This window comes from Zonotrichia leucophrys, chromosome 21 (assembly GCF_028769735.1).
Source record: "Zonotrichia leucophrys gambelii isolate GWCS_2022_RI chromosome 21, RI_Zleu_2.0, whole genome shotgun sequence".
NCBI classification, from domain to species: Eukaryota; Metazoa; Chordata; class Aves; order Passeriformes; family Passerellidae; genus Zonotrichia; species Zonotrichia leucophrys.
This window is the reverse complement of record NC_088190.1, coordinates 5,148,985-5,161,891: the sequence shown is the minus strand read 5'-3', so window position 1 is coordinate 5,161,891 and position 12,907 is coordinate 5,148,985. Positions and strand designations below refer to the sequence as shown.

Here is a 12,907-nt window from a genome sequence, read left to right as displayed (position 1 = left end):
AAAGTTTATGTGGTTTTCACTGAAAGGCTGCTTTCAGAAGGTACATGCTAAGTCACCCACAATGATCTGTTATTTGAACATGATATTTGATGTGCTCTTGCTTGAAAGAAGAAAATTCTTGCAGAATTGCACTCAGTGACCCTTCACCAAGCTATTTAGTGACTATAATAAAAATCTTTGGCAAAAACCCATTCTCAGGCTCCTAAGGCAGTGCTCAAGGTGTCTTGAAATAGGCATTGCTTCAAAGACCATAACAATTTACAAGACAGGACTTCAGTTAAATAAAATAAACAATCTCCTGATACATTTCCTCCATGTTTGAATTCTATGAACGCTGGTTTTCTTTTTAATTAACTTAATTCCAAGATTTGCCATTTTCTCCTAAATCCACTGCTTGTGCCAAGGTTTACCTGCAAAGCTGCCCCTGTGTAAGGAGTCACAAATGCAGAAGCATTTTCAGTGATTACACAGAGCACACACCTGAGGTTTTTACGAAGAGAAGTTGGGTCATTTGCTAACAGAGTGTTGACCAACCCAAAAAGCTGCATCACTCTTTCATCTTGGCGAAGGTCTTCGTGGCCTTTCAGAAGGAATACAAACTCATGGCCATTGCTTCCTGCAAAAGAATTAGTGCACAAAGGTTTATTCACATTGAATAAACTGACAGGAATAAACACACATGCACCCAAAAGTGGAAAGTGTGGCAGTCAGACTGTGATGGTGTTCACAGGGGTCGGAGGATGAGGGAAGAGACTCCATGTTTCAGAAAGTTTGATTCATTATTTTATGATATATATTGTATTAAAACTAGACTAAAAGAATAGAAGAAACCATTTCATCAGAAGGCTAGCTAAGAATAGAAAAAGAAAGAATGAATAACAAAGGTTTGTGTCTCGGACAGAGAGTCTGAGCCAGCTGTGATTGGCCATTAATTAGAAACAACCAACATGGGCCAATCACAGATGCACCTGTTGCATTCCACAGCAGCAGATAATCAATGTTTACATTTTGTTCCTGAGGCCTCTCAGCTTCTCAGGAGAAAAAAATCCTAAGGAAAGGATTTTTCAGAAAATATCATGGCTACATCTGACCGATTAAGAAAAACTTCACCTGAAAGGAAAGGTTGTACAGGTTTTACCAGGTAAATATATAATTGGACCTAAGAGCAACAACTCTAAATACTGGAATAGCAAAGTGAAAACTGCTCTCTCTTACCCATTAGTGTCAGCTTCCTGGGTCTCTGCTTGGAGGTGATGACCTGCAGTGAGGGAGCGATGGACTGGATCCGGATGATGGGCTGGTTGGGGTCGTACGTTCCTGGCACTGCCAACTCCAGATCCCGGCACATCAAGAGTTTTGGTGACACATACTGCAGCTCCAAGGAAGTGAGCTACCAAAACCAAAAGAAATACAACCCCCTAGAATTTTAGTTCAATCTCACAGGAGCATCTGAAGTGTTCATGCTGTCAAGGGACCTAAAACAGTTCAGGCTGTGACCAATACTTGGGGTACTTGCAGGAATTGCATAAACACCAAAATTGCAGCAAGCCCTATGCAGTTATTTCCAGAATACCTAATTAGTGAGTTTTGAATAACCAGAAAACATAAAGCAAAGGTTGGTATTGACAACTTGCACTGTAAAGACAAATAAAAGATCTGAATCTCCCCCCTCACCTGTGGCAGCTGCTTTGAGATCCGACGGAACACGTGGTAATAGAGATCCCAAGCCTGAGTCAGGTCTTTGACATTTCCTGATTTCATATACTTCCTGCACCACTCCTGAGCTTCCATGAGATCTCTGCCATAGGCCTAGGGATTCAAACAGCAGAAAAATTAATTTCAACAGACTGTAGTGTGACAGGTGGAGACCACTTAACACCTACAAAGAGCATCAGAGTCTCTTTTCAAATTGCACTACAAGTACTTGATCTCACATTTTTATAGCAGATCAGAATTTTATAGCATTTTTATAGCAGATCCAGAAATTCCTGGATCCAAGATTTACATTGAATTTATCAAACAACATTGCTCACAAGTAGACTTCATTATAAGAGGAACTGAATGCTTAGAATCACCCCTTTAACAGTAGGCTTACAAGCTCAGTGAATTCTGTTATCTGTGCCAGTGCTTTCAGTGAACAAAGCAGAATTATTAACAGCAAAGCAGTCATTGTTTTATAGTCCCTATCAGACACCCTGCCTATACAAGACTCCAGGGCAATTTGGACTATCATGGCCTCTTATAGTCACCAAAAGTGACACAGATCTGAAGATAAAGATTTCATTTCAATAATGAAATCTGCAACTAACATAATGAGCCCCAAGAGATTCACTTTTTGTGTTAAATGGCAAAGGTTCTTGTAACACAGCTGCTCCTGCAGAACACCTCTGGGCCATTTGCTGATACCTGATTGAAGGATGTCTCCTTTAAAGTCTGAGGCCCTCTCTCCATCATGGCATGAAGTGGTTCCAGCACCTCAAACATTCCCTTTACATTCCTTTCTCCAAAATACAGACGAGATGCTTCTTCCAACCCTTCATGCCACATCTCATGCCACAGGATGGCCACACGAATCAGCTCTTCACTCACCTGTTTTAGACAGAAAAAAAGATTAAACATCTAAACAAATCCCTGTGAGTGGGTCCTGACTTACAATTGCAAAACTCCTCTCTTCTCTAATGCTATGAAATATTTGCTCCTGGAAGCCAGAGGGAGCTACAAGAACTACCATGGTGATGGCACATTTTTTCTGTAAGAAGCTAACCCTGCTTTTCTCACCTGATTTGTTACCTTTGAAATTTTCTACAACCATGGTGATGGCACATTTTTTCTGTAAGAAGCTAACCAGGCTTTTCTCACCTTATTTGTTACCTTTGAAATTTTCTACATGCTTGTGCAGCTTGGCCTGAAAGCATTATTTTTCATTTATTCATAAAAATCTTTATCAAATTAATTACATTACTCTTTCTATGCTATGCTCAGTAAGTTTTGTTTCTACTTCCCATTAAGCAAAACCACCTCTTTATGGAACAAAGATTTTTCATGTATTTCTTCTCTAAATTTATTCATAAGGAAGCACAAAAACTCAGTGTGTGAATTATTGTAAAATGGAAGCATTCTCTGGAAATTACATGGATACTGTAACTTCTAACAGTAGCAAATATCCCAAATTAATTATTCTTGATGAGAATCAACAATGAATGGTCATTTTGAGTTACTATAATTGACTTCCTCCATCCAACATAACACATTTAAAGCTACACTGAGCACTCACCATCATTGCCTGCTGCACCAGAGTGTTGCTGTGCTCACACATATTTTTCAAGATCTTATTTGCAGCATTGTGCCGAGCAGTGGTCGTGGATTTAGAAGCCACAGTCAAAGGATAAATCAAAGCCTGCAAGGGACAGCAACCAATAATACTTTAGAACCCCAAAGAACAGCTACATAAATAATTAGCAAAGCATTAACATCAGCCTTAGGAATCAACAGGAGGAAGCAAGCTTGCTTCTGAAAAGCAGTGATAGGAATTTACTACTGAAATTCTTCTGATCCAACAACAGGCTGTCAAGACTTTAATTCACTGAATAGCAGAATGACATTGAGAGCCTCTTTCAAACTGGAAGAACAAAAATAGGTCATAGGATTTTGTGATATTCCATACTGTGGAAAGAAATTTAGATAAAACCTGTGAGGAAGGTTCTTAGACATTTAAGGTGATTTGCACTGCCCAGCAGACATTAAGTTACATTAGACAAAGAGTCTTCCAGGCTGCATGGCTCATTCACCTCCTTCCCTTTTCATGTGAAGTGCTGAGGTGAAAGCAGCAGCAGCAGCAACACAAACTGTCCCCATCCTCACTGCCACACTTGCTGTGACCCCTGTGCAGCACTGTGAGAATTGGTGTGCTGACCCCCGGCTCACCTGCGGGTGGTAGCGCCCGATGTCCGTCAGCAGCTGGTGGATGAGCCGCCCCACCAGCGGCCGGGGGGTGTCAATCCTGGCGATCAGCTGGGGGATAACCTGCCAGCAAGGAGAGGAAAAGAAACACTCCTGTCTACAGCGTCTGCAGGACACGAGGGGGATGTAGCATTTGTGTCTGTGGTATTTCTGTCTATAGAATTTCTGTCTACAGAATTTCCAGCCTATAGTATTTCCCTGATGAGGGGGAGAGAATGATGAGGAGGACTCCATTGATATCAAAAGGCTAATTAATTACTTTATTATACTATATTATTCTATACTATATTACACGATATACTTTATTATACTATATTATTCTGTCCTATGTAGTGTATAGAATAATATAGTATAATAAAGGAATTATATATTACATAAAAATATAATTACTTTACTATAATGATTTAGTATGATAAATTTAGTATAATGAAGTTTAACTTATAGATATAGTATAGTAAAATTCAGTATAATAAAGTATATATATACTATATATTACACTATATTACACTATATACTTTATTATACTATATTATTCTACACTGTGTAGTGTACAGAATAATATAGTGTTATATTCTATATATTGACTGACAATACATAGTCAATAAAGTATATAGTGTAATATAGTATAGAATAACATAGTATAATAAAATAATATTATATTCTATAAATATATAATTACTTTATTATAATAAAGGAATTTAGTATAATAAATTTAGTATAACAAAGTTTAATTTATAAATTTAGTATAATAAAGGAATTATATATTTTATAAATATATAATTACTTTATTATAATAATTTAGTATAATAAAATTTAGTATAATAAAGTAAGCATATATATAAGTATATATACATTTATATATATATTACACTATATATGTTATTATACTATATTATTCTATACTGTGTAGTGTATAGAATAATATAGTATAATAAAGTATATAGTGTAATATAGTATAGAATAATATAGCATAATAAAGTAATTATATATTCTATAAATATATAATTACTTTATTATAATAAAGTAATTTAGTATAATGAATGTAGTATAATAAAGTTTAATTTATACATTTAGTATAATAAAATTTAGTATAATAAAGTATATATATATTTATATATACATGTGTACTATATATTACACTATATACTTTATTATACTATATTATTCTATACTGTGTAGTGTATAGAATAATATAGTATAATAGAGGAATTATATATTCTATAAATATAGAATTACTTTATTATAAAGTAATTTAGTATATTAAATTTAGTATAATAAAGTAAGTATATATATATATATACTATATATTACACTATATTACATTACATCTAAATTGAATCTGCCAAACACTCAACTCTGCACACACTGCACTGAATCTCATGCCAGTCCTGACACACACACACCCTGATAAAACCCCATCACTGTGGGTAAACAATCTCCACATTGCATTCTACTTTGGCACAAACACAGGCACAGCAAATGATGCGAATTGTTTTTCCTTTCTCTGAGGTTCAGAGAATGTGAAACTCAGAAATATTCTTGGGAAGAGCTGTGCCTTGCTTTCCTGTGAATAGAAATGTGGTGACACCTGTCATCTCATGTGTTCAGTGACCCAGCTGTTCTGCCCTCTCCTAGAGGAAGCCCACCACTCATTTTGGAGTTGGTCAGAGGGTAACACAAGGTTCCCAACAGAAATGTACAACAGCTCAATGAGATCACAACTGTTCTGTGCAAAACTGTCACAGGATCCTACTAAGGAAAGATGTTTATTGAAGTATGATGCTTAAATAGGAAATAGAGTATTTTTAAATTTAATTACAAGAATCATTCTACAAGGCAATCCTGAAATAGAGTGTGAACTACATCAAAGCAGGACAGTGGTGTTTTATACTTGATCACCACTGAATGCTTGTCATCTTTAATTTAAGAATTTTCATTCTTTCTCATTTATATGCACTAATCTGCATATAAATGCAGAAACATTTCTCATTTCTCTGTTCAAGATGCTTGTTAAATCAGTCACAGACTGCACTGCACACTGCTCTCAGCACTCACCCATGGAGGATTGTTCAGCAAGGGATCATAGGAGATATCATGCAGCAAATCCCCAAACTACCCCAGAACTGTGATTTCTCTTTGTGTTATTTACCTGCAGCCAGGTGTCTATTTGGATTGCCTTGACTCCTTCTACCAAAGCCTCATTCACATCAGGCCAGTGACCATAGTCAAACCACAGAGTAAGGACTCTGAGAAAGAGAAATTCTTTTGTTAGGAACAAACAAACAAACACACAACCAACACAAAACAAAAGCCACCAACCAACCAACAAATAAAACCCCACCACAAAACCCCCAAACAAACAAACAAAAAATCCCCAACCCAAAACCTATTTACAAGGAACTTTTCTTCCCAGAACCCTCAGAATGCAGGGATAATCCATCCAACAAAAATTAGCCTGGACCAATGCATTCACTTAATTCAAGCATAACAAAAAAGAGCAGAAACGTGTTCTACCTAATCTGAAACCTTGTGTTCTTATCAGCTGGATTTCATTTACTATGAGCTTTATTATGTACCTTAGAGTGTCTTGCAGGTTGTTTCCTCGAGACAGAGAAATGGATCTGAAGAAACCCTGGACAGCAGGGACTGTGTACATCAGGAGGGTCTTGGATAAATCCTTTTGGAATGAAATTGCTGCATTAGTTCTATGCAAGCACATCAGCCCACATGAATCCTAAACTCAAGAAGGGGAAAGAGGAAGAAATATGTGGAAATATAGACCTGAACCCTATTGTAGCTGACTTCTGCTCTTATTCTTCTCCTACAGGACATGTTGCTCCTAGGATTTTATGTTTTCCTTGACTACACAAAGATCTTTCAGGCAGGCAGGGAAAATGCTATGAAGTGGTTTTATACTTCAGTTTGTTCAGCCTAAAAACTACCTTACTATAACTGGTAAATGAAAGAGACTTCTCAGAGTCTTCCATGAAGGGCCTAACCAGCAGAATTTGTTAATGCTCTGTACCCCTATCCCAGCCCATTTAGCTAATAATAATTTATGTTAATTTAGCCCATGATTTTTTTCCTGTGTCTAAGCAGCAAGTACCAATCTCTCAAGAAGAAGAAGAGGGAGGAAGGAGGGTACCTCAGTGACTTTTTTCTGCACTGGGGATGGGATGGGGCTGTTCTCAGTGCTCTCTGCATCACTCTCACTGTTGCTGCCCTCGGTGTTGGCGCTGGTGATGCTGGCGCCGCTCGCGTGACGCAGCTTCTTCTTCTCATCTCTGGCCTGGTTTTGATGTTTGTAGTGAAGCACTGCCTCAAAGTTCATCACTGCCCAGGCATGCCAGGCCTGCCAACAGGACAGAACACAAGTCACACTCCTTTCTGCAACTGGCACTTCCTAATTGTTACATATAATCCAAGCTTTCTGTGTCTGCAAAGTAAGTAATATCCTGCAGACAACACAATGCTTTGGAATTTGAACTGTCTTATTGTCTTAAATAATATCATGTTGAGTTCTTGGCCTGGAACTCCCTGTTGAATATTAAAGCAAATGAGTTCTGTACCAAAAATTAAATTATATTTGCATATAGCTTAATTTTTTAAAGGCTAAAATGAAAATTAATATGTTAGGCTCAGGGATGTGTAATGGGAAAAAATACAGGAGATGGCTGCCCCAGAGAACATCTGGCACCAAATATTAATATCACAACCACGAAATCAAAGGTTCTTTGGAGAATTAACAACAGGGCTACTTTCCTTGTTCAAGTATACTGACTGAGAACAAGTTAAATTTTCCCATTTTCTTTCTCCTTCACTGCTAACTGACAACAGGAGAGAGTCTCAAAAGCAAGATAAGAAACTGAATTGTGGCCTAAATCTCATGATTACCTTGGGGCACTTTCTCTGTTTTTTGGTTTTATTTTGTTTTTTTTTTTTTTAATCCTACTGGCATTAACAAGGCAGATAGTTATGGGAGGTCTTCCAATGAACACCTTCCTTTCCTGCACAATGGGATTTGATAAAATTGATCTGGAAATTCTCTGTACTGACCTTGTACCAGTTGCGATCATGCTCCGTTGCAGCACTGTAGTACTGCAAGACTTTGGGGATGGTGCTCTCATTGATGCCTTGCAGGTTCAGCTGCCACTCACCCAGTTTCAGGAAACACCTAGTTAAGCAAAGGGATTATTGATTCAAAAGCTAAAATAAAAACAAAGCCTCTGCATTAAAAGGCTAACTTGGTGTCTGGAGTCTAAAGGACATTCCATGTGGTGAATTCAGCCAGGTAGCCTCTCCTGCAGGCTGGATGCAAGATTCAAATATTTCCATCTTGCTTGTAGTGTGCAACTAACTAGTTGAAGGTTTAATTTGAGAGGAAAATTGGGGATCAAACTTTTTTTCCTCATCTGTATAAGTTATAAAATAAATGTAAGAAGTAGGTAACAGCAACACTGAAAGACTTCATCAGTCTGTGCTGATAAAATCATACATGTGCTGCTGAGCTGTACTGAGCACCACATGAAGGAGCCTTCTGGGGAGAACACTGACAAACAAACAATGCAAACACAGAGGAACTGTTCTTCCCCCAGCCAGAACCCCATTAAGTCATTCCCTCCTAGAGAAAAGGAAAAACAAGATATTTTTACTGCAGCAGGGTGGAGTTGTCAAGGTTTGCCCAAAATTTAATACTTTGCTCCCTCAGCAGGCTTTAAATGCCACAGTTAGGACATGGCTGTCCTTTCTGTACTTTGAGTTTTCCAGAAAACATTGTGCAAGACAAATACTGTATGCAAATCATTACAAATTTGTTTTCCATTATAGCCACTGAAAAAATAAGAGAATGGTTTTACCAAGGGTTCCCATCCTCATAAAAGCAAACTGAGTGAACAACTCTCTTCAAAAAAAGCAAACCTTCAATAGAAAGCACTATGTAATTTTTAATTTAAACTGAAAAAACCAGATCTGGCACCTACAGATCCACAGAGAAAAATGGAAAAAGGGTTTTTATGTAACAGTATTGTAAGAGACCATCACATGCTAGGCACCTACTGCCCAAAGCACTGCTGTTGTGCTTGGCAGCCTGTGCACTTCATACAGATATGCCAGGCCTGTGTGGGGAGTGTTTCTTTCCCAGTTACCAAATCTCCTGAAAAGCAAAGAAACAGACATGCTGAGAGCTCTGCTCCTGCCAACGAGCACAGGGCTGGAAAAATACAACAGGCACCAGCCACAAATATAAGCCTGTTTAGGCTGAAGTGTCCCAGTAACATTTACTGAACATTACATGGTAGATAAGAATGTAATACTGTCACAGGATTTTATGAAAAATCCTTTCCTTGGGATTTTTCCTCCTGAGAAGCTGAGAGGCCTCAGGAACAAAATGTGAACATTGATTATCTGCTGCTGTGGAATGCAACAGGTGCATCTGGGATTGGTCTCATGTGGTTGTTTCTAATTAATGGCCAATCACAGTCAGCTCATTCAGACTGTCTGGTCAGCCACAAGATTTTGCTATCATCCCATTCTTTCCTTTCCTTTCAAGCCTTCTGATTAAATCCTTTCTTCTATTCTTTGAGTATAGTTTTAATATAATATATATCATAAAATAATAAACCAGCCTTCTGAAACATGGAGTCAGATCCTCATCTCTTCCTGGGACCCCTGTGAACACCACCACATAATAGCAAAGCAGCTAAATGAGAAATCCTGTTCTTTTAATCAAAGAATTTGTCTGAAATGTGTCACCCCCAGGGACCCTGCACTTCAGGGAAGGGTTCAGTTTGAGTTTGGAGCTGAAGGGTGCCCGTGCTGACCGTGCCATGAGTTTATGGAGCTCCTGTTTGTGCTGCTGGTCCTCAGTGGCGATGGCGTGCTGGGCCTGCTGCTGCATGGTCTGCACAAAGTGCTGCATGTGCTGGAATGCATCAATCTGCAAAGGATGGAGGCAGTCAGCACCACAGGCTTAAATATCCTTTCTCAAGGGAGAAAAAAATGTAGAAGTGATTTTCACAGAAATAAAAATATATGGTTTTGTTTTCTTTCAAAGCTTTTCAGCCATTAATATCCCTCTAAAATCACTTTACACTTTAAGTATGTCTAAATAAATGAAGAGGTTAGAGATTCTTATTGTCTCTGAAACTGCTAAACTGAGGAACAAATAACTGCATCCTTGCAGTGCCAGCACACCTTCAGTGTCATACACACAGAGAGCTAAAGGTGTGACTGACCATAACTCATGGTGTGCAAGGTCACCTGCACAGGGAGAAAGCTCCAACAGCAGAGAATGTCCCTCACACTGGGAGATGCAGAGATGCATTTTCAGCTGAGCATGAACTTAGCCTGGCAATTGCAACCATCAAATGTTTGTAGCTTACAGACTGGATCTGACCAGGACAATCCTGAACAGACAGGATCACAAATCCACAGAAGCCTACCTATAATATGCTATGGGCAGACAAAAAAAACCCAAAAACAACAACAAAAAAAACCAAAAATCCAAACACAAACCTACAAAAAAACCCCCAAAAAACCAAAACAACAACAACAAAAAAAAAAAAAAAACAAAAAAAAAAACAAAAACCAAAAAAAACCAAAGCCCCATAAAACCAAAAAAACAAACCAAAAACCAAACCCACGACAACTTGAGAAAATAATGCCTGAAGGAAAACTTGCAGCTTTCTGATCTTCTCTGCTAACCTTTCAGCTTTGTCTGGGCTTGAAGTACACACCATGAGTTGTTTCAACAAATTAAAGTTTGGTTTTCTCCTAAAGTTATTGAAGAAGTTCAAATGTGTATTACTCCTTTGACAGAATATTATACAGGGCAGTAGTGCTAAAGCAACTTTCACTACCAAATTCTGAGGGAAAATACATTTTTAAAATTCCTCGGAAATTATTCTGGGGTAGGAGAACCCAAGAATAAAATTAAAAAAAAAAAAACTTATTCATGCTTCACTGGAAAGAATTAAGAGTAAAGCTCCTGCAATCTGCAAGGTCATTTCAGGTTAGGAACTGCAGAATATGTAGTTAGAAACCTAATTTACTTCTGTGTGTCTGTAGAAATGAGCTATGTTAGAGAACCAAAACCACTTGAGCTCAAATGCCTCATCTATGTTCAAATATCAGCATGCACAACTCAGTGGTGAGGAAAAAGGGTATTACCCAGGGTGAAATAAAAGAAAATAAAGGATTGTACTCATAACATTAATATGGTGCATTCAGCCCAGGGTGAAATAAAATAAAAGATCATACTCATAACATTAATATGGAGGATTCCATAACTGGTAACCTAGACAGAAGGGACTTGGGGTGGTGTAAATAATGGTCTTATAAATAGTTATGCAAGACATCCATTAAAAATAGACAAAATATTTTGCCAAACAGAATTACTCCAGAATCTTTTTATGTGCCCCTCTCATATCTAGATACATCCAGCAATCTGGTCTTCAGTTTCCATTAATATTGAAAACTGATGGCCATAAACTGGCAGATGGAGCATTGAAGACTGAAAGCAGCAAGTTTTCCAGAACAAATTCCTAAATTTGTATGCATCTTTTCTATGGGATTTGGCTTAGAATGCAGCTGCTGGCAAAGGTCTTTGTTAGAAGAAATGTAATAGGGTTGACACATCAATTTTTATCTGTTGTTTAAGAAGACTTGTGGAGCTCTGCAGGTGCCATTTGGCTGGTTTCCTTCTAGATGCCAGCTTTTTTCCTGCTGCATTTGACAAGTACTGAAAACTGCCATTTTAGGTCAACAAAGGAACCCTGAACTGCTGAGTAGAAAAAAAATTGTAATTTCCCACCATATATAGCCTATCAGCACCTTATTACTTAGGATACCAAATCAAGTGAACACACACAGAGTTACATAAAACTACACACATCACCAGGTGTAACTATGTATTTATCTATTTTGGTATCAGTTTTCCCCCATCTTCAAGGGGTCCACTTATTCTCCCATCAGTTAATTTTAGATATTCTCCTAACATTAATCTTTGTGCCTTCTCTCATTCTGCTTTCCACCACTGCACCATGTCCATCTACTTGCTGACCACAAGACAAACACCACAAACACAGTTTCCCTCACAGAGTCAGGCAGAGACCCCACCTATTTCTGGGGTGCTTTACTGCAGAGGGTAAGAGGCAATTTCACTGTTTTACAGAGCCAACAGCAGCTCCTTCTGCCTTTTTAATTCAAATAAAGAACAGTTAGTTGTGGCAATGTTCCCACAGCAATGGCTCTGCTCCAGTGCTGGCAATGCCAAGGCAGAAAAAATAAAGATGTGGTAGAATATGAGGATAAATGGAGGCTTTAATGTATATTAAAAAAAAGATAACTTATCCAGTCTGAAGCTTATTGGATTTGATTACGTAAATTCTCCCTGTGTTGCAATGTCAAAAACATTCACCCTGAGCTCTCTGGTGCCAAAGTGCTCCAATGACAAACTCTATGTACTTTTCAGTTGTCTTTCAGTTAGAAATTTCCTATAAAATTGGAAATTTTCTTTAGTAAAAACCAGTTCTGCTCAGCAACTAAGTGCAAACTGTTCAGGATACTTCTAAAACTGGCAATAAACTCCCCTCTATTTCTAAAACTGGCAATAAACTCCCCTCTACTTCCAAAACTGGTAATAAACTCCCCTCTGCTTCCAAAACTGGTAATAAACCCCCTTAACTTCCCTCTTTCTGCATGTGGCCCTGAGCACAGGTACAGTGTAGAGACCCAGCAATCAAGACAGTGGATGAAAATTCAAGCAGAAAACCTACACAGGACAAAAGAATTACTATTGACCATCAATCCTGTCTGTATACTTTGGGTACCAGCTACTACTTAGCAAAAATAATCTTTCCATTAATGAAATAAAATTAGGGCCAGGTTTTCTCTGCATTACAGAGTTTTAAAGGAAATAAAAAGCTTATGATCTGAACAACAATAAGGA

At 38.0% G+C, this 12,907-nt stretch overlaps 1 protein-coding gene across 1 annotated transcript in view; it reads right to left on the bottom strand.

Annotated features, from left to right (window-relative positions):
• The window catches only part of MTOR (mechanistic target of rapamycin kinase), a 73,547-nt gene that overhangs the window by 6,997 nt on the left and 53,643 nt on the right, over positions 1-12,907 (bottom strand). The window contains exons 37-47 of the mRNA XM_064730460.1: positions 9,780-9,895; positions 8,017-8,134; positions 7,106-7,312; positions 6,537-6,637; positions 6,110-6,206; positions 3,925-4,023; positions 3,275-3,397; positions 2,407-2,589; positions 1,675-1,809; positions 1,216-1,390; positions 481-616 (exon numbers count right to left, since the gene is read on the bottom strand). Coding sequence (XP_064586530.1) covers positions 481-616; positions 1,216-1,390; positions 1,675-1,809; positions 2,407-2,589; positions 3,275-3,397; positions 3,925-4,023; positions 6,110-6,206; positions 6,537-6,637; positions 7,106-7,312; positions 8,017-8,134; positions 9,780-9,895 — 1,490 coding nt within the window. The remainder of the gene's footprint in view (positions 1-480; positions 617-1,215; positions 1,391-1,674; positions 1,810-2,406; positions 2,590-3,274; positions 3,398-3,924; positions 4,024-6,109; positions 6,207-6,536; positions 6,638-7,105; positions 7,313-8,016; positions 8,135-9,779; positions 9,896-12,907) is intronic.